We start from the raw sequence: 26,122 nt of genomic DNA on the forward strand, positions 1-26,122 counted from the left end.
GGGGTTTTTGGGGCTGCCAGGTTTGGGGTTTTGGGGCTGCCAGGTTTGGGGTTTTGGGGCTGCAGGTTTGGGGTTTTTGGGGATCCAAGTGTGGGGTTTTTGGGGCTGCCAGGTTTGGGGTTTTGGTGCTGCCAGGTTTGGGGTTTTTGGGGATGCAGGTGTGGGGTCAGGGGGTGCCAGCAGGTGGGTGAGGACATGAATTTGGGGACCCTACACCCCCCAGGTGGGAAACTGCAGCTGTGGGGTCAGGGGTGTCGGGGCACAGATTTGGGGTCCCTGTGCCGCAGGTGTGGGGCTGTGAGGTGCCCCTGGGTGCCATTATGGTGGGTGACAGTGCCATTTTGGGGGGTGACAGTGCCATTTTGGGGGGTGACAGTGCCGTTTCGGGGTGTGATGATGCCATTTCGGGGGGTGACAATGTCGTTTAGGGGGTGGCAGTGACATTTTGGGGGTGACCGTGCCATTTCAATGCGTGATAATGTCGTTTTGGGGGTGATAGTGCCATTCTGGGGGGTGACAGTGCCGTTTCGGGGTGTGACAGTGCCATTTTGAGGTGGCCGTGCCATTTTAATGTGTGATAATGTCGTTTTGGGGTGTGACAGTGCCGTTTAGGGGGTGACAGTGCCATTTTGGGGTGACCATGCCATTTCAATGTGTGATAATGTCATTTCGAGGTGTGACAATGCCTTTCTGGGGGGTGACATTGCCATTTCAGTGGTGACAGTGCCATTTCAATGTGTGATAATGTCGTTTTGGGGGTGATAGTGCCATTCTGGGGGGTGACAGTGGCATTTCAGAGAGTGACAGTGCCATTTGAAGGGGTGACAGTGCCGTTCTGTGGGTGACAATGCCATTTCAGAGAGTGACAGTGGCATTTGAAGGGTGTGACAGTGCCATTTCGGGGGGTGCCAGTGCCGTTCTGGTGGGTGCCAGTGCCATTTTGGTGGGTGCCAGTGCCATTTTGGTGGGTGCCAGTGCCATTTCGGGGGTGACAGTGCCATTCTGATGGGTGACAGTGCCATTTCGGGGGTGACAGTGCCATTCTGATGGGTGACAGTGCCATTTGAAGCGGTGCCAGTGCCATTTTGGTGGGTGCCAGTGCTATTTCGGGGGTGCCAGTGCCATTTCGGGGGAGTCAGTGCCGTTCTGGTGGGTGACAGTGCCATTTTGGTGGGTGACAGTGCCGTTCTGTGGGTGACAGTGCCATTTGAAGCGGTGCCAGTGCCATTTCGGGGGTGACAGTGACGTTTTGGGGGTGCCAGTGCCATTTGAAGGGGTGACAGTGCCGTTTCGGGGGTGACAGTGCCATTTCGGGGGTCCCAGTGCCATTTGGGGGTGCCAGTGCCATGTTGGGGTGACCGTGCCCTTGTCCCCAGCTCTCCTGGTGGCCGTCCGGATCAATGGCCAGGGCCGCGAGGTTCTGTACCTGGCCAAGGGCGACTCGGTCAAGCTGGGCTGTCCCTACGTGCTGGAGCCCGAGGACGCGGGGCCCCAGGGCGTGGGCATCGAGTGGATCCAGATCACGCCCGAGAGACCCGGCCCCGAGAACGTGGTGAGGGCGCGGGGGAGCCCGCCGGGCGCTGGGGACAGGCGGGGACAGAGGGGGACACAGAGGGACAGAGGGGACAGAGGGGGACACAGAGGGACAGGCGGGGACAGAGGGGGACAGAGGGGGACACAGAGGGACATGCAGGACAGGGAGGGACAGAAAGGGACAGAGAGGGACAGAGAGGGACAGGCGGGGACAGAGGGGGACGCAGAGGGACACGCAGGACAGAGAGGGACAGGCGGGGACAGAGAGGGACACAGAGGGACACAGAGGGACAGGGAGGGACATGCAGGACAGGGAGGGACACGCAGGACAGGGAGGGACAGGCGGGACAGGGAGGGACAGGTGGGGACAGAGGGGGACAGAGAGGGACACAGAGGGACACAGAGGGACACAGAGGGACACGCAGGACAGAGAGGGACACAGAGGGACAGGGGGACACAGAGGGACAGGCGGGACAGGCGGGGACACAGAGGGACACGCAGGACAGAGAGGGACACAGAGGGACAGGCGGGACAGGGAGGGACACGCAGGACAAGGAGGGACAGAGAGGGACAGAGGGACATGCAGGACAGGTGGGGACACAGAGGGACAGGGAGAGACAGAGGGGGACACGCAGGACAGAGAGGGACAGAGAGGGACAGGTGGGGACAGAGGGGGACACAGAGGGACAGGCGGGACAGGGAGGGACAGAGGGGGACAGGTGGGGACAGAGGGGGACAGGTGGGGACAGAGGGGGACACAGAGGGACACGCAGGACAGGTGGGGACACGCAGGACAGAGAGGGACACGCGAGACAGGTGGGGACAGGGAGGGACAGGGAAGGTTGGGAAGGGCAGGGAAGGATCAGACAGGGTCTGGAAATGCTGGGATGGGCAGGATAAAGTGGGACAGGCAGGGACACAGAGGGACAGGGAGGGACACAGAGGGACAACAGGGACAGAAAGGGACACGCGGGACAGGTGGGGACAGGGAGGGACAGGCAGGACAGGGAAGGGCAGGGAAGGTTGGGAAGGGCAGGGAAGGATCAGACAGGGTCTGGAAGTGCTGGGATGGGCAGGATGAAGTGGGACAGGCAGGGACAAAGAGGGACAGACAGGACAGGCAGGGACAAAAAGGGACAGACAGGACAGGCAGGGACAAAAAGGGACAGGCAGGACAGGGAGGGACAGGCAGAACAGGCAGGACAAGGTGGGATGGGATGGATGGGATGGGATGGGATGGAGCTCAGCTGAGCAGGCTGGACAGGCAGGACAGGGAAGGTCTGGAAGGGCAGGGAAGGATCAGACAGGGTCAGGAGATGCCGGGATGGGCAGAGTGAAGTGGGACAGGCAGGGACAAACAGGGACAGGCAGGACAGGGAAGGGCAGGGAAGGATCAGACAGGGTCTGGAAATGCAGGGATGGGCAGGATAAAGTGGGACAGGCAGGACAGGGAAGGTCTGGAAGGGCAGGGAAGGATCAGACAGGGTCTGGAAATGTTGGGATGGGCAGAGTGAAGTGGGACAGGCAGGGACAGGGAAGGGCAGGGAAGGACCAGACAGGGTCAGGAAACCCTGGGATGGGCAGGATAAAGTGGGACAGGCAGGACAGGGAAGGTCAGGACGGGCAGGAAGGAGCAGGCAGGGACAGGCAGGGACAAGTCAGAGGCACAGGCAGGGCCAGACAAGGTCTGGCAGCGTCTGGGAGTGCCAGACTGGGCTGGGCTGGGCTGGGCTGGGCTGGGCTGGGCTGGAGCACGGCCAGGGACGCAGGGACAGGCAGGGACAGGCAGGGACAGGCAGGGAAAAACAGGACAGGCAGGGACGGGCAGGGAAAAGGACAATCAGGGACAGGCAGGGACAATCAGGGACAATCAGGGACAATCAGGGACAGGCAGGGACAGGCAGGGACAATCAGGGACAATCAGGGACAGGAAGGGACACAGGGGTCCAAGGGGAGCAGGGAAAGCCCAGGACAGGGAAGGGTGAGCAGGGAGGGGCAGGAAAGGAGCAGGACCAGAGCTGAGCCTAACCCTACCCTAACCCTAACCAAAACCTAACCCTAACCCAAACCCTAACCCTAACCCTAACCCTAACCCTAACCCTAACCAAAACCTAACCCACACCCTAACCAAAACCTAACCCTAACCCTAACCAAAACCTAACCCTAACCCTAAACAAAATCTAACCCTAACCCTAACCAAAACCTAACCCTAACCCTAACCCTAGCCCTAACCAAAACCTAACCCTAACCCTAACCCTAACCCTAACCAACCCTTAACCCAACTCAATTCCTAACCCTAACCAACCTAAACCCAACCCTAACCAACCTTAAACCTAACCTAAACCCAACCCTAACCAACCTTAACCCAACCCTAAACCCAACCCAAGTCCTAACTCTAACCAATGTTAACCCCAACCTAAACTCAACCCAACTCCAAACCCAACCTAACCTTAACCCTAACCTAAACCAATCTCCTAACCCTAACCAATCTTAACCCTAACCTAAACACAACCCTAACCCAAACCCTAAACCCAACCGAACCTTAACCAATCTTAACCCTAACCTAAACTCAATCGAACTCCAAACCCTAACCAACCTTAACCCCAACCCAACCCCTAACACAAACCCGACCCAACTCCAAACCTGACCCAATCCTAACCCCAATTGAACCCCAAACCCAACCCAACCCTAACCCAAACCAAACCCCAAACCCAATCCAACCCTAAACCCAAACTCTAACCAACCTTAACCCCAACTGAACCCCTCACCCAAACCCAACCCCTAACCCAAACCTAACCCAGCCCTAACCTAAACACAACTCCAAACCCAACCCAACCCCAAACCCAACCCGACCCCAACCCAACCCCAAACCCAACCGAACCCTAACCCCAACCCAACCCCAAACCCCAACTGAACCCCAAACCCAACCCAACCCTAACCCCAACCCAACCCCAAACCCGACCCAACCCCAAACCCAACCCAACCCAAACCCCAACCCAACCCCTACCCCAACCCTAACCCCAACCCAACTCCAACCCCAACCCCAAACCCAAACCAACCCTAACCCCAACCCAACCACAAACCCAACCCTAACCCCAACTGAACCCCAAACCAAACCCAACCCCAACCCAACCCAAACCCCAACCCAACCCCAACCCAACCCAAACCCCAAACCCAACCCAACCCTAACCCCAACCGAACCCCAAACCAGACCCAACCCTAACCCCAACTGAACACCAAACCCAACTAACCTTAACCCCAACCCAACCCCAAACCCAACCCAACCCAAACCCCAACCCAACCCCAAACCCAACCCAACCCAACCCTACCCTAACCCCAAACCCAACCCAACCCAAACCCCAACCCAATCCAACCCTAACCCCAACCCCAAACCCAACCCTAACCCCAACCCAACCCCAAACCCAACCCCAACCCCAACCCATCCCCTCACCCAGCCCCATCACCGGGGCGGCGCTGACGCTGTCCCCGTGTCCCCAGTTCCTGTCCTACCAGGACCACCACGTGAACTACGGCAGCTCGGGGCTGCAGGACCGCGTGGCCTTCGTGCAGACGGACCCGGGCCAGCGCGACGCCTCCATCCGCGTGGCCGACCTGCAGGAGAGCGACACCGGCACCTACCAGTGCCGCGTCAAGAAGAACACGGTGGCCGTGCACGAGGTCATTGTCACCGTGCAAGGTGAGCGCGATCCCGCTGTAGCTCTGCTGACCCCTCGATGTGGCCCTGATGTCACCTGTCCCCTCCCCTCCCTGTGCCGAGGTGGCCTTGGTTCCTTGTGGTCACGTGTTGCATGTTGGTGGCACTGGTGGTGTCACCTGTGCCCCCCTCATGTGGTACTGATGGTGTCCCCTGTGCCACTCCCAAGTCTCCTTCCTGGTGGCCCCTGGTGGCACTGTCCCTCCCCGGCCGTCCCCACCGCTGTCCCTGCTGTGTCCCCGCTGTCCCCCTGTCCCCAATGCTGTGCCGTGTCCCAGCAGAGAAGCTGCTGTCCCTGTTGTCCCCAACGCTGTCCCCCTGTCCCTGTCCCTGTCCCTTGTCCCTGACCGTCCCCTGTCCCAGCAGAGAAGCCCCTGTCCCTGTCCCTGTCCCTGTCCCTGTCCCTGTCCCTGTCCCTTGCCCCTGTCCCTGTCCCTGTCCCTGTCCCTGTCCCTGTCCCTGTCCCCTCTATCCCTGTCCCCTGTCCCCTGTCCCTGTCCCTGTCCCTGTCCCTGTCCCCAACGTGTCCCTGTCCCAGCAGAGAAGCCGCTGTCCCTGTCCCTGTCCCTGTCCCCAACACTGTCCCTGTCCCAGCAGAGAAGCCGCTGTCCCTATCCCTGTCCCTGTCCCTGTCCCTGTCCCTGTCCCTGTCCCCAACGCTGTCCCCTGTCCCAGCAGAGAAGCCGCTGTCCCTGTCCCTGTCCCTGTCCCTGTCCCTGTCGCTGTCCCCAGTGCTGTCCCCCTGTCCCTGTCCCTGTCCCCAACGTGTCCCTGTCCCAGCAGAGAAGCCCCTGTCCCTGTCCCTGTCCCTGTCCCTGTCCCTGTCCCTGTCCCCAACGTGTCCCTGTCCCAGCAGAGAAGCCGCTGTCCCTGTCCCTGTCCCTGTCCCTGTCCCTGTCCCTGTCCCAGCAGAGAAGCCCCTGTCCCTGTCCCTGTCCCTGTCCCTGTCCCTGTCCCTGTCCCCTGTCCCTGTCCCTGTCCCTTGTCCCCAACACTGTCCCCTGTCCCAGCAGAGAAGCCGGCGGCCCCGCAGTGCTGGAGCGAGGGGGCTCTGACCGAGGGGGGGTCGGTGCTGCTGCGCTGCTTCAGCCGGGGCGGGGCCGCGCCCCTCAGCTACCAGTGGGCAAAGCTGGCAGAGGGCTACGGCGGGGGGCGCCTGCCCGCGGGCACCCTGCAAGGTGGGTACGGACCCCCGGGGGGTACAGAGGGGGTTTGGGGCTGTTCCTGCCCGCGGGCACCCTGCAAGGTGGGTACGGACCCCCCCGGGGGGCACAGAGGGGGTTTGGGGGGCTCAGGGGGTGTTCCTGCCCGCGGGCACCCTGCAAGGTGGGCACAGTGGGGGTTTGGGGGACACAGAGGGGTTTGGGGGGTCCCTGCCCGCGGGCACCCTGCAAGGTGGGCACAGAGGGGGTTTGGGGGGCTCAGGGGATGCACGTGGTGGGGAGGGGGTCTCTGTGTCCCCATGTCTGTGTGTCCCCATGTTCCTGTGTCCCTGTGTGTCCCCATGTCCGTGTGTCCCTGTCCCCATGTCCCCGTGTGTGTCCCTTTCCCTGTGTCCCCATGTCCTTGAGTCCATGTCCCTGTGTCCCCGTGTCCCCATGTCTGTGTGTCCCTTTCCCTGTGTGTCCCTTTCCCTGTGTGTCCCATGTCCCTGTGTCCCTCCGTGTCCCCATGACCCTGTGTATCCCTTTCCCTGTGTCCCCATGTCCACGTGTCCCTGTCCCCATGTCCCTGTCCCTCTGTGTGTCCCTCTGTGTGTCCCGTGTCCCTGTCCCCGTGTCCCTCTGTGTGTCCCTGTCCCCATATCCCCATGTCCCTCTGTCCCTGTGTGTCCCTTTCCCTGTGTCCCCATGTCCCTCTGTGTGTCCCCATGTCCCCTTGTGTGTCCCTGTCCCCGTGTCCTTGTCCCTGTCCCCGTGTCCCCAGGTGGCACCTTGGTGACAGTGCCACCTGTCCCGTGCCAGGCCGCGCTCCGGGTGACCTGGTGATCCGCAGCCTGACGGTGGCACACGCTGGCACCTACCAGTGCCGGGTCAGCAACCGCGTGGGCTACTCGGTGTGCCAGCTGAGCCTGAACCCCGCGCCCCGTGAGTGACATGGGGACATCATTGGGGACATTGGGGACATTGGGGACATTGGGGTGTGCCAGCTGAGCCTGAACCCCGCACCCCGTGAGTGACATGGGGACACTGGGGACATTGGGGACATTGGGGACATTGGGGACATTGGGGTGTGCCAGCTGAGCCTGAACCCCGCGCCCCGTGAGTGACATTGGGGACATTGGGGACATCATTGGGGACATTGGGGACATTGGGGTGTGCCAGCTGAGCCTGAACCCCGCACCCCGTGAGTGACACACTGGGGACATTGGGGACATCATTGGGGACATTGGGGTGTGCCAGCTGAGCCTGAACCCTGCGCCCCGTGAGTGACATGGGGACATTGGGGACATCATTGGGGACATCATTGGGGACATTGGGGTGTGCCAGCTGAGCCTGAACCCCGCGCCCCGTGAGTGACATTGGGGACATTGGGGACATTGGGGACATTGGGGACATCATTGGGGACATTGGGGTGTGCCAGCTGAGCCTGAACCCCGCGCCCCGTGAGTGACATGGGGACATCATTGGGGACATTGGGGACATCATTGGGGACATTGGGGTGTGCCAGCTGAGCCTGAACCCTGCACCCCGTGAGTGACATGGGGACATTGGGGACACTGGGGACATTGGGGACATTGGGGTGTGCCAGCTGAGCCTGAACCCCGCGCCCCGTGAGTGACATGGGGACATTGGGGACATTGGGGACATTGGGGACATTGGGGTGTGCCAGCTGAGCCTGAACCCCACGCCCCGTGAGTGACACACTGGGGACATCACTGGGGACATTGGGGACACCGGGGTGACACAGGGTGGCACCAGGACACAGAGTGACACTGGGGACACCAGGGTGGCACCAGGATGTCTCATGTGCCAAGGTGTACCAAGGGTGGCTCTGGGGTGGCACCAGGGATGGCACTGTGGGTGTCCCTGGGTGGCACTGTGGGTGTCCCTGGGGTGTCCCTGGGCTCCAATCTGGCCCTGGGGTGGCCCTGGGGTGGCACCGTGGTGTCCCTGGGCTCCAGGCTGGCACTAGGGTGTCCCTGGGTGGCATTGAGGTGTCCCTGGGTGGCACCGCAGTGTCCCTGGGCTCCAGGCTGGCACTAGGGTGTCCCTGGGTGGCATTGAGGTGTCCCTGGGTGGCACCGCAGTGTCCCTGGGCTCCAATCTGGCCCTGGGGTGGCACCGGGGTGGCACCATGGTGTCCCTGGGCTCCAGGCTGGCTCTGGGTGGCCCTGGGGTCACACTGGGGTGGCACTGGGGTGGCACCATGGTGTCCCTGGGCTCCAGGCTGGCACTAGGGTGGCACTGTGGGTGTCCCTGGGCTCCAATCTGGCTCTGGGTGGCTCTGGGTGGCCCTGAGGTGGCAGCGGGTGGCAGCGGGTGGCACGGGTGCCCCGGGGTGCCCGGGCAGCCGGCGAGGCCGGCGGTGACAGGCTGTGTGCCCACGGCAGGCGGGCGGCAGGCTGGCATCATCGTGGGTTCCATCCTGGGCTCCCTCCTCCTGCTCAGCCTCCTGGGGCTGCTGATCTGGGCACTGATCGCCCGCTACCAGCGCAAGGAGTGCCAGCGCGCCTGCAGCGACTGCAGGTGGGCACGGGGGAACTGGGATGTGCTGGGATGTACTGGGATGTGCTGGGATGTGCTGGGATGTGCTGGGATGTGCTGGGATGTGCTGGGCACCGCGGGGCACGGGGGCACTGGGATGTACTGGGATGTACTGGGATGTGCTGGGATGTGCTGGGATGTGCTGGGCACCAGTGACTGGCACTGGGATGTACTGGGATGTACTGGGATGTACTGGGATGTACTGGGCACCAGTGACTGGCACTGGGATGTGCTGGGATGTACTGGGATGTGCTGGGCACCAGTGACTGGCACTGGGCTGTACTGGGATGTACTGGGATGTACTGGGATGTGCTGGGCACCAGTGACTGGCACTGGGTGGCACTGGGCTCTACTGGGATGTACTGGGATGTACTGGGATGTGCTGGGATGTGCTGGGATATGCTGGGCACCAGTGACTGGCACTGGGATGTACTGGGATGTACTGGGCACCAGTGACTGGCACTGGGATGTACTGGGATGTACTGGGCTGTACTGGGCTCCACTGGGGACAAACGGGCACCACTGGGTGGTACTGGGTCACACTGGGTGACACTGGGTGGGTGCCACCCAGCACAGGTGGGTGCCAGGGGGACACCAAGGGTCCTGCTGGGTGCCACCCAGCACAGGGGGTGGCACAGGGTCACCAAGAGGTGCCAGTGAGTGCCACCAAGCACAGGGTCACCAAAGGGCACCAATGGGTGTCACCAAGGACAGAGGGTGGCACAGGGCCACCAAGGGTCGTGCTGGAGGTGGCACAGGGTCACCAAGGGGCACCAAGAGGTGCCACCAAGCACAGAGGGTGGCACAGGGTCACCAAGGGTTCTACTGGAGGTGGCACAGGGTCATCAAGGGACACCAAGAGGTGCCACCAAGGGGCACAGGGGGTGGCACAGGGTCACCAAGAGTCCTGCTGGAGGTGGCACAGGGTCACCAAGAGGCACCAATGGGTGCCAGAGGGTGGCACAGGGGGTGGCACAGGGTCACCAAGGGGTACAGGGGTGGCACAGGGTCACCAAGGATCCTGCTGGAGGTGGCACAGGGTCACCAAGGGGCACCAATGGGTGCCACCAAGCACAGGGGGTGGCACAGGGTCACCAAGAGATGTCAGTGAGTGCCACCAAGCACAGAGGGTGGCACAGGGTCACCAAGAAGCACCAAGAGGTGCCAGAGGGTGGCACAGGGGGTGGCACAGCGTCACCAAGGGGCACCAATGGGCGCCACCAGGTGCCACCCCCGTGCCCGGTGCCATCTGACGCGGTGTCGCGGGGCTGTCCCCGCTCTGTGGCAGGAGCAGCACGGGTGGCACCATGCCCCGGCCCTGCGCCGCCTGTGCCCACCACTCCTACTCGCCGCATGGCATCAGCTACCTGCAGTGCCAGCACGGCGACAGCGACGAGCGCGGGGCCGCGCTGCTCTGCAACGACGGCATGCGACACCAGGTGACATGTCCCGCGCTGTGACACCGCGGGGACAGCGCGGGGACAGCGACGGGGACGGCGACAGCGACAGCGACTCTGCAGAAGTGACGGCAGGAGCGGCTCAAACCGCTCAAAAAACCAGAAAAAGCTTCAAAATCCTACAAAATTCCGCACAAAATCCCACAAAATCCCCAAAAATTCCATGTCCGGAGTTCCCTTGTGGGGCCACCGCGGCGACAGCGACAGTGACAGCGACAGTCTGCAGAAGTGATGGCAGGAACGGTTCAAACCGTTCAAAAATCCGAAAAAGCCTCAAAATCCTACAAAATTCCGCACAAAATCCCCTCGAAATGGCACAAAATCCCACAAAATCCCCAAAATTCCATGTCCGGAGTTCCCTTGTGGAGCCACAGCGGCGACAGCGACAGCGACAGTGACAGCGACAGTCTGCAGAAGTGATGGCAGGAGCGGCTCAAACCGCTCAAAAATCCCGAAAAAAGCTTCAAAATCCTACAGAATTCAGCACAAAATCCCACAAAATCCAAAAAAATTCCTCACAAAATCCCAAAGAATTCCATGTCCGGAGTTCCCTCGTGGAGCCACAGCGGCGACAGCGACAGCGACAGTGACAGTGACAGGGCCAGCCCACAGAAGTGACGGCGGAGCGGCTCAAACCGCCCAAAAAACCCGAAAAAGCCTCAAAATCCCACAAAATGCCCTAAAATCCCCGCCCCGCTTTTGTTGCTTTATTTTGGGGTTTGGTCCCTTTTTTTTTACAGCTCCCCCCAATCCCAGTTCCCATTCCCAGTTTCCCCAGTTCCCATTCCCAGTTCCCATTCCCAGTTTCTATTCCCAGTTCCCCAGTTCCTATTCCCAGTTCCCATTCCCAGTTCCCATTCCCAGTTTCCCCAATCCCATTCCCAGTTTCTATTCTCAGTTCCCCAGTTCCCATTCCCAGTTTCCCCAATCCCATTCCCAGTTTCTATTCCCAGTTCCCCAATCCCATTCCCAGTTCCCAGTTCCCAAATCCCATTCCCAGTTTCCCCAGTTCCAATTCCCAGTTTCTATTCCCAGTTTCCCCAATCCCATTCCCAGTTTATATTCCCAGTTTCCCAGTTCCCATTCCCAGTTCCCCCAGTTCCCCAGTCCCATTCCCAGTTCCCATTCCCAGTTCCCCCAGTTCCCATTCCCAGTTCCCAGTTTCTATTCCCAGTTCCCCAATCCCATTCCCAGTTTCCATTCCCAAATCCCATTCCCAGTCCCCATTCCCAGTCCCCATTCCCAGTTCCCATTCCCAGTTTCCCCAATCCCATTCCCAGTTTCTATTCCCAGTTCCCCCAATCCCATTCCCAGTTCCCCAGTCCCATTCCCAGTCCCCATTCCCAGTTCCCATTCCCAGTTCCCCCAGTTCCAATTCCCAGTTTCTATTCCCAGTTCCCCAATCCCATTCCCAGTTTCTATTCCCAGTTCCCATTCCCAGTTCCCATTCCCAGTTTCCCCAGTTTCCCCAGTCCCCATTCGCAGCTCCCCCGCTGTCATTGTCACTCGCTGTCACCCGCCCCGCCCCGAAAGCGGCTCTGCCCCTTTTTTGGGGTTTTTTGGGGCTTTTTGGGTTTTTTTTTGGGGCCGGGAATCGCGGTTGGGAACGAAGAGAAAAGAAAAACGAACCCAAAACACGGAAGGGAAAAAAAAAAAAAGGGAAAAAAAGGAAAAAGGAAAAAAAGGAAAAAGGAAAAAAAGGAAAAAGGAAACGGAATAAAATTGAGTTAATTGAGAGAGGGAGTGGCGTGACACGGGGACAGAGGGGACAGAGGGAGGGGACAGGGAGGGGACAGAGGGACAGGGAGGGGACAGGGAGGACAAGGATGGGGACTGGGATGGGGACAGGGATGGGGACAGGAATGGGGAGGGGACAGAGGGGACAGGGAGGGGACAGGGGGGACAGAGGGGACAGGGGGGACAGAGGGGACAGGGAGGGGACAGAGAGGACAGGGAGGCGACAGAGGGACAGGGAGGGGACAGGGAGGGGACAGGGATGGGGACAGAGGGGAAATGGGGGGACAGAGGGGACAGGAATGGGAAAATGGATGGGATAAAAATGGGGACAGAGAGAAGAGTGATGGGGACGGGGACAAGGGAGGGGACGGAGATGGGGACAGAGGCGACAGAAATGGCGACAGACCTCTGCTGCCCCTGTCCCTGTCCCTGTCCCTTTGTGTCCCCTCCTGTCCCTGTCGCTGTCCCGGGACAGGCCCGGGAAAGGGGCGGAGCCACCGAAGGGGCGTGGCCATGGACAAGGGGCGTGGTTTTACAATGATGACGTCACTCGCCCCGCCCCTCGCTGCCCGTTGCGGCCGTTGCCGGGCAACCGAACATGGCGGGGCAGGTGGGGAGGGAAAAATGGGGCAAAAAGTGGGAAAAAAAGTGTGGAAAAATGTGGGAAAAGGGGAGAAAGGAGGCGGGGAAAGGGGGAACAAAGCGAGCGAAGAGGTGGGAGGAAAGAGGGGGTGAAACGGGTGGGGGAGAAAGGAGGAACAAAGCGGGGATGCGGGAGAAAAGGGGTTAAAATGGGGGACAAAGGGGGGGACAAGGGGGGGACACCAGGCCTGGGGGGTCCCGGCTCTCAGCGGGGTGTCCCCCCCCCCTCAGTACGACGACGCCTTCAGCCCCCCCCGCCTGCAGTGCTGGACAGTGCCCCGCCCCCCCCCAAAGGTACCCCCCGACCTTGGCCTGGACCCCAAAACCCCCGACGGGGGGGGGGGGGGGCTGGATACCCCCCTGACACTGACCGGGACCCCCAAACCCCTCCTGAACCCCAGCTCAGCCCCCCCGGAGGTCTCTGAGACCCCCCCAGCCCCAGCCTGGACCCCCAAATCCCTCCCCGGGCCACCAGGACCCCCCAAACCCTTTCCCAGATCCAGCCTGAACCCCCAAACCCCTCCCTGGGGCCACCAGGACCCCCAAACCCCTCCCTGGGGCCACCAGGACCCCCCCAGCTCAGTCCTGATCCCCCTAAACCTCACCCCAGAACCCCAAACCCCACTCCAGCACCCCCAGTCCCATTCCAGGACCCCCAAACCCCAACCCAGCACCCCAAACCCCACCCCAGCATCCCCCAATCCCATTCCAGGATCCCCAAACCCCATTCCAGGACCCCCAAACCCCACCCCAGCATCCCCAAACCCCTCCTAGGACCCCCAAACCCCTCCTAGGACCCCCAAACCCCATCCCAGCATCCGCCAATCCCACTCCAGCACCCCCAAACCCCACCCCAAGATCCCCAAACCCCAAGCCAGGACCCCCAAAACCCCTCCCGGGACCACCAGCGAGCCCCAAGCCCAGTCCTGACCCTCCCCAGCACCCCCAAACCCCATCCCAGTACCCCCAAACGCCACCCCAGCACCCCCAAACCCCTCCTAGAACCCCCAGCCCCCCCAGGCCGGCTGTGACCCCCTCTCCCCACCTCCCCTCGCCCCCAGCTCCCCACCCCAGCACCCCCAAACCCCATTCCAGGACCCCCAGTCCCACTCCAGGAGCCCCAAACCCTTCCAATGACCCCCAAACGCCACCCCAGGACCCCCAAAACCCACCCCAAGATCCCCAAACCCCTCTCCAGGTTCCCCAAACCCTTCCAAGGACCCCCAAACCCCACCCCAGCATCCCCCAAACCCCACTCCAGCATCCCCAAACCCCAACCCAGGACCCCCCAAACGCCACTCCCAGTTCCCCAAACCCTTCTCCAGACCTCCCAAACCCCTCTCCACCCTCCCCAAACCCATTCCAGGACCCCCCAACCCCACTCCAGGACCCCCCAACTCCACTCCCGGTCCCCCAAACCCCTCTCCACGCCCCCCAAACCCTTCCAAGGACCGCCAAACGCCACCCCAGGACCCCCCAAACGCCACCCCAGGACCCCCCAAACGCCACCCCAGGACCCCCCAAACGCCACCCGAGGACCCCCCAAACCCCAAGCCAGGACCCCCAAAACCCCTCCCGGGACCACCATCGAGCCCCAAGCCCAGTCCTGACCCTCCCCAGGACCTCCAAACCCCACCCCAGCACCCCCAAACCCCTTCCAAGGACCCCCAAACCCCACCCCAGCATCCCCCAATCCCATTCCAGGATCCCCAAACCCCACCCCAGCACCCCCAAATGCCACCCCAGCATCCCCAAACCCCTCCTAGGACCCCCCAAACCCCACCCCAGCACCCCAAAACCCCTCCCCAGGACCCCCCAAACCCCACCCCAGGACCCCCAAACCCCTCCTAGGACCCCCAAACCCCTCCTAGGACCCCCAAACCCCACCCCAGCACCTCCAAACCCTTCCAAGGACCCCCAAACCCCACCCCAGCACCTCCAAACCCCACCCCAGGACCCCCAAACCACAACCCAGGACCCCCCAAACCCCACTCCAGGACCCCCAAACTCCACTCCCGGTCCCCCAAACCCCAACCCAGGACCCCCAAACCCCATTCCCGGCCCCCCAAACCCTTCCAAGGACCCCCAAACCCCACCCCAGCATCCCCCAATCCCACTCCAGCACCCTCAAACCCCACCCCAGGATCCCCAAACCCCAAGCCAGGACCCCCAAAACCCCTCCCGGGACCACCAGCGAGCCCCAAGCCCAGTCCTGACCCTCCCCGGGACCTCCCAAACCCCTCCCCAGTACCCCCAAACCCCACCCCAGCACCCCCAAACCCCTCTCCAGGCCCCCCAAACCCTTCCAAGGACCCCCAAACCCCACCCCAGCATCCCCCAAACCCCACCCCAAGACCCCCAAACGCCTCCCCAGCACCCCCAAACCCCACTCCAGGACCCCCAAACCCTCCCCAGCATCCCCCAATCCCATTCCAGGACCCCCAAACCCTCCCCAGCATCCCCCAATCCCATTCCAGGACCCCCAAACCCCACCCCAAGACCCCCAAACCCCAAGCCAGGACCCCCAAAACCCCTCCCGGGACCACCAGCGAGCCCCAAGCCCAGTCCTGACCCTTCCCGGGACCTCCCAAACCCCTCCCCAGTACCCCCAAACGCCACCCCAGGACCCCCAAACCCCTCCTAGGACCCCCAAACCCCACCCCAGCACCCCCAAACCCCTCTCCAGGCCCCCCAAACCCTTCCAAGGACCCCCAAACCCCACCCCAGCATCCCCAAACCCCACTCCCAGCCCCCCAAACCCCAACCCAGGACCCCCAAACGCCACCCCAGCACCCCCAAACCCCACCCCAGCACCCCCAAACCCCTCCTAGGACCCCCAGGACCCCCAGGCCGGCCGTGACCCCCCCTCCCCTCGCCCCCAGCTGCCCACCCCTCGCCCCCCGACCCCGTTCATCGCCGACGCCCGCGGCCACCTCCTGCCGGGCGTGTCCCGCTCCCAGGTGAGCCCCGCGGGGGTTTTTGGGGGGCACCCCCATCCCGGGAGGGGGGACACCGGCACCGGGGCCACCCCCGCGCTGTGCCCGCCGCAGGTGTCGCCGTGGGGGACGTTCCTGGGGACGTGGGACATGCCAGCCCGAATCCCCCCGGCCCGCTGGGACCGGAGCGCCCGTTCGGCCGCGGCCACCGCCCGCCTGCAGCGGGAGCGGCACCGGGAGGGGCACCGGGAGCTGCGGAGAGCCTGTAACGGCATCCGGACACGGGTCACCGGCAAGGTGACACGGCTGGGGACAGCTGGGGACACACCTGGGGCATGGGGACACACACAGGGACACCGGGGGTACACAGGGACAGCACCGGGAGGGGCACCGGGAGGGGCACCGGGAGCTGCGGAGAGCCTGCAACGGCATCCGGACACGGGTCACCGGCAAGGTGACACACCGGGGACAGCTGGGGACAGCTGGGGACACACCTGGGGACACGGGGACACAGCTGGGACACACCTGGGGACACGGGGACACACATAGAGACACACCTGGGGACACAGGGACAGCACCGGGAGGGGCACCAGGAGCTGCAACGGCAACCGGACAGGGGTCACCGGCAAGGTGACACAGCTGGGGACACACCTGGGGACACCTGGGACACATCTGGGGCATGGGGACACAGCTGGGGACACAGCTGGGGACACGGGGACACACCTGGGGACAGCTGGGACACACATAGGGACAGCTGGGGTACACAGGGACACACCTGGGACACACCTGGGGACAGCTGGGGACACACCTGGGGCATGGGGACACACACAGGGACAGCTGGGGTACACAGGGACAGCACCGGGAGGGGCACCGGGAGCTGCAACGGCATCCGGACACGGGTCACCGGCAAGGTGACACAGCTGGGGACACACCTGGGACATGGGGACACACCTGGGACACACCTGGGGACAGGTGGGACAGCCCCGGGGCTCGGGGGGCAGGGGGTGGCACAGAACAGACGGGAGAGGGGACAGGGGGACACAGGGACATGGGGGACACAGGGACAGGGGGACATGGGGGACAGGGCCAGGGGGACATGGGGGACACAGGGACATGGGGGACATAGGGACAGGGGGACATGGGGGACACAGGGACAGGGGGACATGGGGGAAATGGGGCACAGGGACAGGGGGACATGGGGGACAGGGACGGGAGATACGAGGATAAAGGGGGGACAGGGATATTGGGGGATGTGGGGATAAAGGGGGACAAAGGGGGGACAGGGATGGAGGACTAGGGGGGACAGGAATGGGGGATGTGGGGGGACACAGGGATGGGGGATATGGGACAAAGGGGGGACACAATTTTGGGGGTGTTCCCATGCACACGCAGCTCCCGCCCATCCCAAAGCCAACCCTGGCTCTGGTGGTGAGGGGGGGATCCAGACCCCAAATACAGGAGCTCCCCCATTTTGAGGGGTCCCCACCCCATTTCCCCTCCCTGACTCCCCCCTCTCCATCCCACAGCTGCAGAAACCCTGGGACATGGAACCTTCTGGAAAGGAGCTGGGGGGTCCCAGCGGGGGCTCCCCCCAAAGCCCTGAGGCCCCAGAGCTTGGGGACATCCCTGAGGGGGGACCCTGTCCCCAAAATCTCTCTGAGTGGGGACCCTGTCCCCTAAATACCCCAGAGTGGGGACCCTGTCCCCTAAATCCCCCTGGGGGGGGGGACACTGTCCCCTAAATCCCCCTGGGGGGGGGACACTGTCCCCTAAATCCCCCCAAAATCCTCCCGGGGGGGGGACACTGTCCCCTAAATCCCCCCAAAATCCCCCTGGGGAGGGGACCCTGTCCCCTAAATCCCCCCAAAATCCCCCTGGGGGGGGACACTGTCCCCTAAATCCCCCCAAAATCCCCCTGGGGGGGGACCCTCTCCCCTAAATCCCTCCTGCTCCAGGCCCCCCCCAGCCCCTGGAGGTGGCTCTGCTGTCACTGTCCCCCCCCCTGGGGACAATCCCCCCCCCAATCCCGCCTTTCCCTCCCCTCGGGGGGGGCTCAGGAGGGTCTGGACACCCCCAAAAAGGGGAAATAAAGGCTGGGAAATGCAGGAAATTCTTGGAATGAGCCCAAATCCCTCCTCTTCCTCCTCCTCCTCCTCCTCCCTGGTCGCAGGGGAAGGTTCTTAATTGGGATATTAATTGGGGATGGGATTGGGATGGGATCAAACCCCCTCCCCACACCCCAAAATTCCATCCAGGAGAAGATTTTCCCCCCAAAATCCTGGATTTTACCAGCAGCATTGCTCCCCACACGGAGCTGGGGCAGGAACTCGGGATGGGGTGGGAACCCCAAAAAAAACCCCCTAAATCCACCCAAAAAAACTCTAAATCTACCCCAAACCCTTTCCCAAAAGTTCAAAATCCCCCAAACACGACCCCAAACCCTCCCTGCTCATCCAAGAGCTGCAAATTTTGGGGTTTTTTTCACTTTTTCCACGCCGGGCTCCTCTGGGGAGCAACAATTCCCCAAATCCCAAAGAAAAATCCAATTCTGGAGGGTCAGAGCTGCTTTTTTATTCCCCAGGGGACAGGTGACAACAACACCTGGGGTGACAAACCCCGGTGACAAACCCCTCGCGGGGATTTCCCCAAAAACTGGGGCTGAATCATGGAATTCCCGCGGGACGGTGGCAGCGGGGTGGCAGCGAGATGTCACCTGTCACCACCCCCGTGGGGCGCTGCCTCAATGGAGCTCCTTGTCCCGCCGATCCCACTCGTGGGGACACAGATCCCGCATTGTCCCGGCCCCGGGGACACGTGGGGACACCGCGGGTGGCGCTGCTGGCCTTGGGGGCGGGGCAGGAGGGGCAGCGCTGCTCATCCCCAATTTTGGGGGTTTTGGGGGATTTTGGGGAAGCGTCACCTTCCCCACAAGTGGGCGGGAATGGGCGGAATTCTGGGCGTTGTCACCCGGAATTCCCAGCGGCGTTGTCACCCGGAATTCCCGGTGTTGTCACCCAGAATTCCCGGTGGTGTTGTCACCCGGAATTCCCGGCGCTGTCAACCAGAATTCCCGGTGTTGTTACCCAGAATTCCTGGTGTTTTCACCTGGAATTCTCGGCAATGTTGTCACCCAGAATTCCCGGTGTTGTCACCCGCAATTCCTGGTGTTGTCACCCGGAATTCTTGGCGGCGTTGTCACCTGGAATTCCCAGTGTTTTCACCCGGAATTCCCGGCGCTGTCACCCAGAATTCCCGGTGTTTTCACCCGGAATTCCTGGCGCTGTCACCTGGAATTCCCGGCGCTGTCACCCGGAATTCCTGGTGTTGTCACCCGGAATTCCCGGCGGCTTTGTCACCCAGAATTGGTGTTGTCACCCGGAATTCCCGGCGCTGTCACCCAGAATTCCCGGTGCTGTCACCCGGCATTCCCGGTGTTGTCACAGGGCGGCCAGCGCGGCGGAGGACAGCAGGGTCAGGGCCAGCACCAGCACCCCCGACTGGGTCACCTGCGGCAGCCGCAGCCCCTTGCCCAGGTCCCAGGCCTGGGGGGACACGGGGACAGCGGTGACACCCTGTCCCCGAGCCCCTGCATCTCCTCTCCCCCTTTTCCCATCCCCTCTCCCCATTCCCATTCCCCATTCCCATTCCCCATTTCCCATTCCCATTCCCTATTCCCATTCCCCATTTCCCATTCCCATCCCCTCTCCGCAATTCCCACTATTCCCACTCCCCATTCCCATTATTCCCATTCCCATTAATCCCACTCTTCCCATTCCCAGTATTTCCATTCTCCCCATTCCCACTATTCCCATTATTCCCACTCTCCCACTATTCCCATTCCCACTCTCCCCATTCCCATTATTCCTGCTGTCCCCATTTGTCACTGGCTGTCCCCATTTGTCCCCGCTGTCCCAATTTGTCCCCTCTGTCCCGCTGTCCCTGCTGTCCCCACTGTCCCAGTTTGTGCCCATTTGTCCCCGCTGTCCCCGTTTGTCCCTGTGTGTCCCCTCTGCCCCGCTGTCCCCATTTGTCCCCGCTGTCCCCATTTTTCCCCTCTGTCCCCGTTTGTCCCCGTTTGTCCCCCCTGTCCCCCTGTCCCCGCTGTCCCGCTGACCAGGTGCCGCACGCCGTTCCAGCTGTGGTAGCAGAGGGGCAGGGCCAGCAGGAACTTGGCGGAGCAGAGCAGGGCGGGGCCCAGGCCCAGCGCCCGCACCTGCGCCAGGTAATGCGGGAAGGACTCCGGGAGCAGCAGCGCCGCCACCGAGAACAGGGACACACCTGGAACGGGGACAGGGACACAGCTGGGACACAGCTGGGACACAGCTGGGACGGGCATGGAGCACACCTGGAGAGCAGGGATACACCTGGAGAGCAGGGATACACCTGGGACAGACAGGGATACACCTGGAACGGGGACAGGGATACACCTGGGACAGACAGGGATACACCTGGAATAGGGACAGGGACACAGCTGGGACACAGGGATACACCTGGGACACAGACAGGGATACACCTGGAGAGCAGGGGTACACCTGGAACTGGGACAGGGATACACCTGGAGAGCAGGGGTACACCTGGAACTGGGACAGGGATACACCTGGAGAGCAGGGGTACACCTGGAGAGCAGGGATACACCTGGAGAGCAGGGATACACCTGGAACAGGGATACACCTGGAACGGGGACAGGGACACAGCTGGGACACAGCTGGAAAGGGCATGGAGCACACCTGGAGAGCAGGGATACACCTGGGACAGACAGGGATACACCTGGAGAGCAGGGATACACCTGGAACGGGGACAGGGACACAGCTGGGACACAGCTGGGACACAGCTGGAACGGGCATGGAGCACACCTGGAGAGCAGCGATACACCTGGAGAGCAGGGATACACCTGGAATGGGGACAGGGACACAGCTGGGACACAGCTGGAACGGGCATGGAACACACCTGGAGAGCAGGGATACACCTGGGACACAGACAGGGATACACCTGGAGAACAGGGACACACCTGGAACGGGGACAGGGACACAGCTGGGACACAGGGATACACCTGGGACACACCTGGAGAACAGGAACACACCTCGAACAGGGACAGGGACACAGCTGGAACAGGCATGGAGCACACCTGGAGAGCAGGGATACACCTGGAGAGCAGGGATACACCTAGAGAGTAGGGATACACCTGGAACAGGGACAGGGATACACCTGGAGAGCAGGGATACACCTGGAACGGGGACAGAGACACAGCTGGGACAGAGGGATACACCTGGGACACACCTGGAGAACAGGGACACACCTGGAACAGGGACAGGGACACAGCTGGAATGGGCATGGAACACACCTGGAGAGCAGGGATACACCTGGAGAGCAGGGATACACCTGGAACGGGGGACAGGGACACAGCTGGGACAGAGGGATACACCTGGAACAGGCATGGAACACACCTGGAGAGCAGGGATACACCTGGAGAACAGGGACACAGCTGGAATGGGGACAGGGACACAGCTGGGACACAGGGATACACCTGGGACACAGGGACACACCTGGGACACAACCAGGGATCCACCTGGAATGAGGACAGGGATACACCTGGAAAAGGGATCCAGGGAAAACAGGGATACACCTGGGATGGGATGGAACACGGAACAGAGAGAACACGGAAAACGCAGGGATGGAGAAAATCTCAGGGGTGGAAAAATTCCAATGGGAAAAAAAACTCAGGGAAAAACAGAAATGGAAAAAACAGGGATGGGGAGATTTTGTGGGGGATTTTGGGGAGGATTTGGGGTGAATTGGGGTGGACTTGGGGGACATTTTGCAGAGATTTTGGGTGAATTTGGGGAGGAATTTGAGGTGAATTTTGGGCGGATTTGGAGGGGATTTTGCAGGGATTTTGGGTGAATTTAGGTGGATTTTGGGGGGCTGGGGAAGGCAGAGCAGAGGTTTCCCAGGAAACCCCCCAGCTGTGGGAACCCAGGGCTGTCCCCAGGTGTCCCCAAGTGTCCCCAAGTGCCACCCACCGAGGCTGAGGGCGACGCCGGTGCCGCGGTGGCTGATGGACATGGCCATGGGCAGCGACCACCTGCAACAGAAATTTGGGGTGAATTTGGGGGTTCCCTGGCTGGTTTTGGGGTGCTTTGGGCCAGTTTTGGGGTGATTGGGGCTTGTTTGGGCTGTTTTAGGTGTGGTTTTTATGTTTTTTGGGGTTCCCTGGCTGGTTTTGGGGTGCTTTGGGCCAGTTTTGGGGTGATTTGGGCTTGTTTGGGCTGTTTTAGGGGTGGTTTTTATGTTTTTTCGGTTCCCTGGCCGGTTTTGGGGTGTTTTGGGGCGGTTTGGGGGTGATTTGAGCTTCCCTGGCTGATTTTGGGGTGCTTTGGGTGTGGTTTTGGGTTCCCTGGCTGATTTTGGGGTGCTTTGGGGTGTTTTTGGAGTGATTTGGGGTTCCCTGGCTGGTTTTGGGGTGATTAGGGCTATTTTAGGGTTGTTTTGGGGTTATTTGGGCTGATTTTGGGGGTTCCCAGGCTGGTTTTGGGGTGTTTTAGACTTCCCTGGCTGGTTTTGGGGTGATTAGGGCTATTTTAGGGTTGTTTTGGGGTTATTTGGGCTGATTTTGGGGGTTCCCTGACTGGTTTTGGGGTGTTTAGGGGGTTCCCAGGCTGATTTTGGGGTGATCTGGGCTGGTTTTGGGGTGATTAGGGCCGGTTTTGGGGTGTTTTGGGGGTCCCTCACTTGTAGATGCTGACGTGGGGGGACACGGGCCGCCCCGAGCGCGAGTTCCTCTCCCAGAACCGCCTCATCTCCTCCTGCGCCGTCGTCCCCATCGGGATCGTCCTGGGGACAGGCAGGGCCTGAGCCCCGACCCCAAAAATACCCCAAAGCCACCCCAAAAATACCCCAAAGCCACCCCAAAAATACCCCAAAGCCACCCCAGAACCCAGGAGATACACCAAACACACCCTAAAAACCTAAACCCACCCTAAACCCCAGAAAAATAACCCTAAACCCACCCTAAAACCCCAAAGCCACCCCAAAACCCAGGAAATACCCCAAACTCGCCCCAAAAATACCCCAAACCCACCCTAAAAATACCCCAAAGCCACCCCAGAACCCAGAAGATACACCAAACCCACCCTAAAACCCCAAACCCACCCCAAACCCCCGAAAAATAGCCCTAAACCCACCCTAAAACCCCAAACCCACCCCAAACCCCAGAAAAATAGCCCTAAACCCACCCTAAAACCCAGAAAAACAACCCCAAACACACTCCAAAACACAGGAAATATCCTAAACCCACCCTAACACCCAAAAAACCCTAAAATCCACCCCAAAAAAACTCCTAAAATCACCCCAAAACCCAAAAAAACCCTAAAATCACCCCAAAACCCAAAAAAACCCTAAATCACCTCAAAACCCACCCTAAAACCCAAAAAAACCCTAAACCCACTCCTAAAACCCTAAACCCATCCCAAAATAATAAAAAAAAAAACTTTAAAAGTCACCCCAAAACTCAAAAAAAAACCCCAAAATCCATCCCAAAACACCACAAATCCCACCCCAAAACCCCAAAATAAACCCCAAAATCCATCCCAAACCCAACAATCCCCCTAAAATGCCCAAAATCCCCAAATTCCCTCCCAGGCTCTCACTGGTGCAGGGTGGGGCCGGGCCCCAGCCGGGCCAGGAGGCAGCGCCGGCCCAAACCCCTGGAAAGAGAAAAAAAAGGGGAAAAATGGGAAAAAATACAACAAAAATAGGGAAAAATGGGAAAAAATAGGGGGAAAATAAGAAAAAATGGGTGAAAAATGAGGAAAAATTGAAAAAATGGGGGAAATGGGAAAAACGTGGGGAAAATGGGAAAAATTGGGGGAAAATACAACAAAAAATGGGAAAAACTGGAAAAATTGAGAGAAAATGGGAAAAAATGGAAAAAATACAACAAAAATTGGGGAAAATGGGGAAATTTGAGAGAAAATGGGAAAAATGGGGGGAAATGGGAAAAAAGGGGAAAAATACAACAAAAATTGGGAAAAATGGGAATAAATGGGGGGAAATGGGAAATATGGGGAAAATTGGGGGAAAATGGGAAAAATAAAAAAAAATGGAATAATGGGGAAAAATGGGGAGAAATGGGAAAAAATACAACAAAATTTTGGAAAAACGGGAAAAATGCTAAAAAATGAGAAAAAATGGTGGGAAAATGGGGGAAAATACAACAAAAATTGGGGAAATTGGGGAAAATTGAGAGAAAATGGGAAAAATTAGGGGAAATGGGGAAAAATACAAAAAAAAAAAGGGGGAAACGGGAAAAATGAAGGGAAATGGGACACAGGGTGACACTGAGGGGACACTGAGGGGACACTGAGGGGACACTGAGGGGACACCCAGGGGTCACTCAGGGCACACCCAGGGGACACTGAGGGGACATTGAGGACACGCAGCCATGGCTGGGCCGGGCCAGCCCCGAACTGCGGCGGGACGCCGAGAAATGGCCTCAGGCCCGGCCCGCCCCCGCCGCGCTGTCCCCTGGGTGTCCCCAATGTCCCCCCAATGTCCCCAATGTCCCCCCAATGTCCCCCCGTGTCCCCGGCCCGGTCCCGGTCCCCGGAGTCACCTCAGCGCCAGCGCCGCCATCTTGGAGCCGTCGCGACGGAAGTGCAGTGACGCACTTCCGGTGGGGAGGGAGCGCGCGGGGAGGGCGGGAATCTATAACGGAGATCGATAACTGGGATCGATAACCGGGATCGATAACTGATAGCGATAACTGAGATCCATAACTGGGATCGATAACTGAGAGCGATAACTGAGATCGATAACTGGGATCGATAACTGATAGCGATAACGGAGATCGATAACTGATAATGGTCACTGGGATCGATAACTGAGAGCGACAACTGAGATCGGTATTGATAGCTGTATTGAGATCGGTCACTGAGATCAATAACTGATATCGGTACTGATAGCGATAACTGGGATCAATAACTGAGATCGGTCACTGTTATTGATCCCCGGGATCGATGCCTGATATCGGATCCGTTATTGATCCCTGATATCAGATCCGTTATCAATTCCGTTATCGAGCAGAACCCCCCTTTACAATTTTCCCCCCAAAATCCCCCAAATCCTCCCCAAAACCCCAAAACCCGCCCCAAAAAAAACCCAAATCCCCCCAAAACCTCCTCAAAATCCCCTAAAAAACCCTCAAAACCCTCCCAAAACCACCCAAAATCCCCCAAAAACCCAACCCCCCCAAAGCCTCCCCAAAATCCCCTAAAAACCCCCCAAAATCCCCCAAATCCCCCAAATCCCCCTCACCCAACCACGAGCACCACGTGCCCCCCATGTCCTCCCCCAAAACCCCCCAAAAATCCCCAAAAATCCCCAATCTCAAAAATCCCCCCCAAAAATCCCCACAAAACCTCCCCAAAATAAACCCCAAACCCTCCCAAACCCCCCCAAAACTCCCCAAAATCCCCTAAAATCCCCCCAAAAAAACCCCCCAAACCCCCCATGTCCCTCCCTGTGTCCCCCAATGTCCCCCCCATGTCCCTTCGTGTCCCCCAATGTCCCTCCCTGTGTCCCCAATGTGCCCCCTCTGTCCCCGCTGTCCCCTCCGTGTCCCGCCATGTCCCTATCACGTCCCCCAATGTCCCACATGTCCCCATCGTGTCCCCCAATGTCCCCCCGTGTCCCCATCATGTCCCAAACATGTCCCCCCTATGTCCCCGCTGTCCCCCCCATGTCCCCAATGTCCCCCCTCTGTCCCCGCATGTCCCCCCGTGTCCCCATCGTGTCCCCCCATGTCCCCCCGTGTCCCTTCATGTCCCTCCCCGTGTCCCCCGTGTCCCCATCATGTCCCCCCATGTCCCTTCATGTCCCCCCATGTCCCTCCCGCTGTCCCCCCAATGTCCCCCCTCTGTCCCCGCTGTCCCCTCATGTCCCCCAATGTCCCCCCCGTGTCCCTTCATGTCCCTCCCCATGTCCCCCGTGTCCCCATCATGTCCCAAACATGTCCCCCCTATGTCCCCGCTGTCCCCTCCGTGTCCCACCATGTCCCTATCACGTCCCCCAATGTCCCACATGTCCCCCCATGTCCCTCCCCGTGTCCCCAATGTCCCCCCGTGTCCCCCCATGTCCCTCCCGCTGTTCCCCCAATGTCCCCCCGTGTCCCCATCGTGTCCCCCCATGTCCCTTCATGTCCCTCCCTGCGTCCCACCGTGTCCCCATCATGTCCCCCCATGTCCCCAATGTCCCCCCATGTCCCTCCCGCTGTCCCCCCTCTGTCCCTGCTGTCCCCTCATGTCCCCCCGTGTCCCCAATGTCCCCCCTCTGTCCCCGCATGTCCCCCCGTGTCTCCAATGTCCCCCCCATGTCCCCATCGTGTCCCCCCATGTCCCT

The 26,122-nt window shown here is 60.4% G+C and overlaps 3 protein-coding genes across 6 annotated transcripts; 2 read left to right on the plus strand and 1 right to left on the minus strand.

Annotated features, from left to right (window-relative positions):
- Window positions 1-478: 478 nt before the first annotated feature.
- Window positions 479-10,415, plus strand: VSIG8 (V-set and immunoglobulin domain containing 8). The gene is made up of 7 exons (XM_072918363.1): window positions 479-483; window positions 1,324-1,552; window positions 5,032-5,230; window positions 6,262-6,426; window positions 7,213-7,335; window positions 8,784-8,937; window positions 10,244-10,415. The coding sequence occupies exons 1-7, from the start codon at window positions 479-481 to the stop codon at window positions 10,413-10,415; spliced, it is 1,047 nt and encodes a 348-aa protein (XP_072774464.1).
- Window positions 10,416-12,693: 2,278 nt separating this feature from the next.
- CFAP126 (cilia and flagella associated protein 126) lies at window positions 12,694-17,654 on the plus strand. Of its 3 annotated transcripts, XM_072918483.1 has the most exons (5): window positions 12,711-12,759; window positions 13,023-13,085; window positions 15,674-15,751; window positions 15,842-16,024; window positions 17,254-17,654. In XM_072918483.1, the coding sequence occupies exons 1-5, from the start codon at window positions 12,748-12,750 to the stop codon at window positions 17,467-17,469; spliced, it is 552 nt and encodes a 183-aa protein (XP_072774584.1). In that variant the 5' UTR covers window positions 12,711-12,747; the 3' UTR covers window positions 17,470-17,654. The 3 variants fall into 3 exon arrangements, with proteins under 3 accessions (XP_072774583.1, XP_072774582.1, XP_072774584.1); XM_072918482.1 differs by lacking the exon at window positions 15,674-15,751 and having other exon boundaries at window positions 12,694-12,759; XM_072918481.1 differs by lacking the exon at window positions 13,023-13,085 and having other exon boundaries at window positions 12,708-12,759.
- Window positions 17,655-18,273: 619 nt separating this feature from the next.
- Window positions 18,274-24,439, minus strand: SDHC (succinate dehydrogenase complex subunit C). Of its 2 annotated transcripts, XR_012051913.1 has the most exons (8): window positions 24,339-24,439; window positions 23,374-23,430; window positions 22,457-22,558; window positions 21,748-21,809; window positions 19,842-20,005; window positions 19,125-19,269; window positions 18,993-19,014; window positions 18,274-18,832 (listed from the first exon to the last, which is right to left on the minus strand). XR_012051913.1 is itself a non-coding variant. In XM_072918478.1 (7 exons), exons 1-6 carry the CDS (start codon window positions 24,356-24,358, stop codon window positions 19,165-19,167), a joined length of 510 nt encoding a protein of 169 aa, XP_072774579.1. In that variant the 5' UTR covers window positions 24,359-24,439; the 3' UTR covers window positions 18,274-19,014; window positions 19,125-19,164. The 2 variants fall into 2 exon arrangements, 1 of the variants encoding a protein (XP_072774579.1); XM_072918478.1 differs by having other exon boundaries at window positions 18,274-19,014.
- Window positions 24,440-26,122: the final 1,683 nt, after the last annotated feature.

The sequence above is a fragment of the Taeniopygia guttata genome, chromosome 25, assembly GCF_048771995.1.
Source record: "Taeniopygia guttata chromosome 25, bTaeGut7.mat, whole genome shotgun sequence".
Lineage (NCBI taxonomy): Eukaryota > Metazoa > Chordata > Aves > Passeriformes > Estrildidae > Taeniopygia > Taeniopygia guttata.

Coding starts and splice junctions, on each gene's coding strand:
- VSIG8 (XM_072918363.1), top strand. Junction 6,427..7,212: donor GCCCGCGGGCACCCTGCAAG/GTGGGTACGGAC, acceptor GTCCCGTGCCAG/GCCGCGCTCCGGGTGACCTG. Junction 7,336..8,783: donor GAGCCTGAACCCCGCGCCCC/GTGAGTGACATG, acceptor CGGCGGTGACAG/GCTGTGTGCCCACGGCAGGC.
- CFAP126 (XM_072918483.1), top strand. Junction 15,752..15,841: donor CGGGCGTGTCCCGCTCCCAG/GTGAGCCCCGCG, acceptor TGCCCGCCGCAG/GTGTCGCCGTGGGGGACGTT. Junction 16,025..17,253: donor GGACACGGGTCACCGGCAAG/GTGACACGGCTG, acceptor TCCATCCCACAG/CTGCAGAAACCCTGGGACAT.
- SDHC (XM_072918478.1), bottom strand. CDS start 24,358: ATGGCGGCGCTGGCGCTGAG. Junction 22,559..23,373: donor CCCGGCCCCACCCTGCACCA/GTGAGAGCCTGG, acceptor GCCTGTCCCCAG/GACGATCCCGATGGGGACGA. Junction 19,270..19,841: donor GGAACGGCGTGCGGCACCTG/GTCAGCGGGACA, acceptor GTGTCCCCCCAG/GCCTGGGACCTGGGCAAGGG.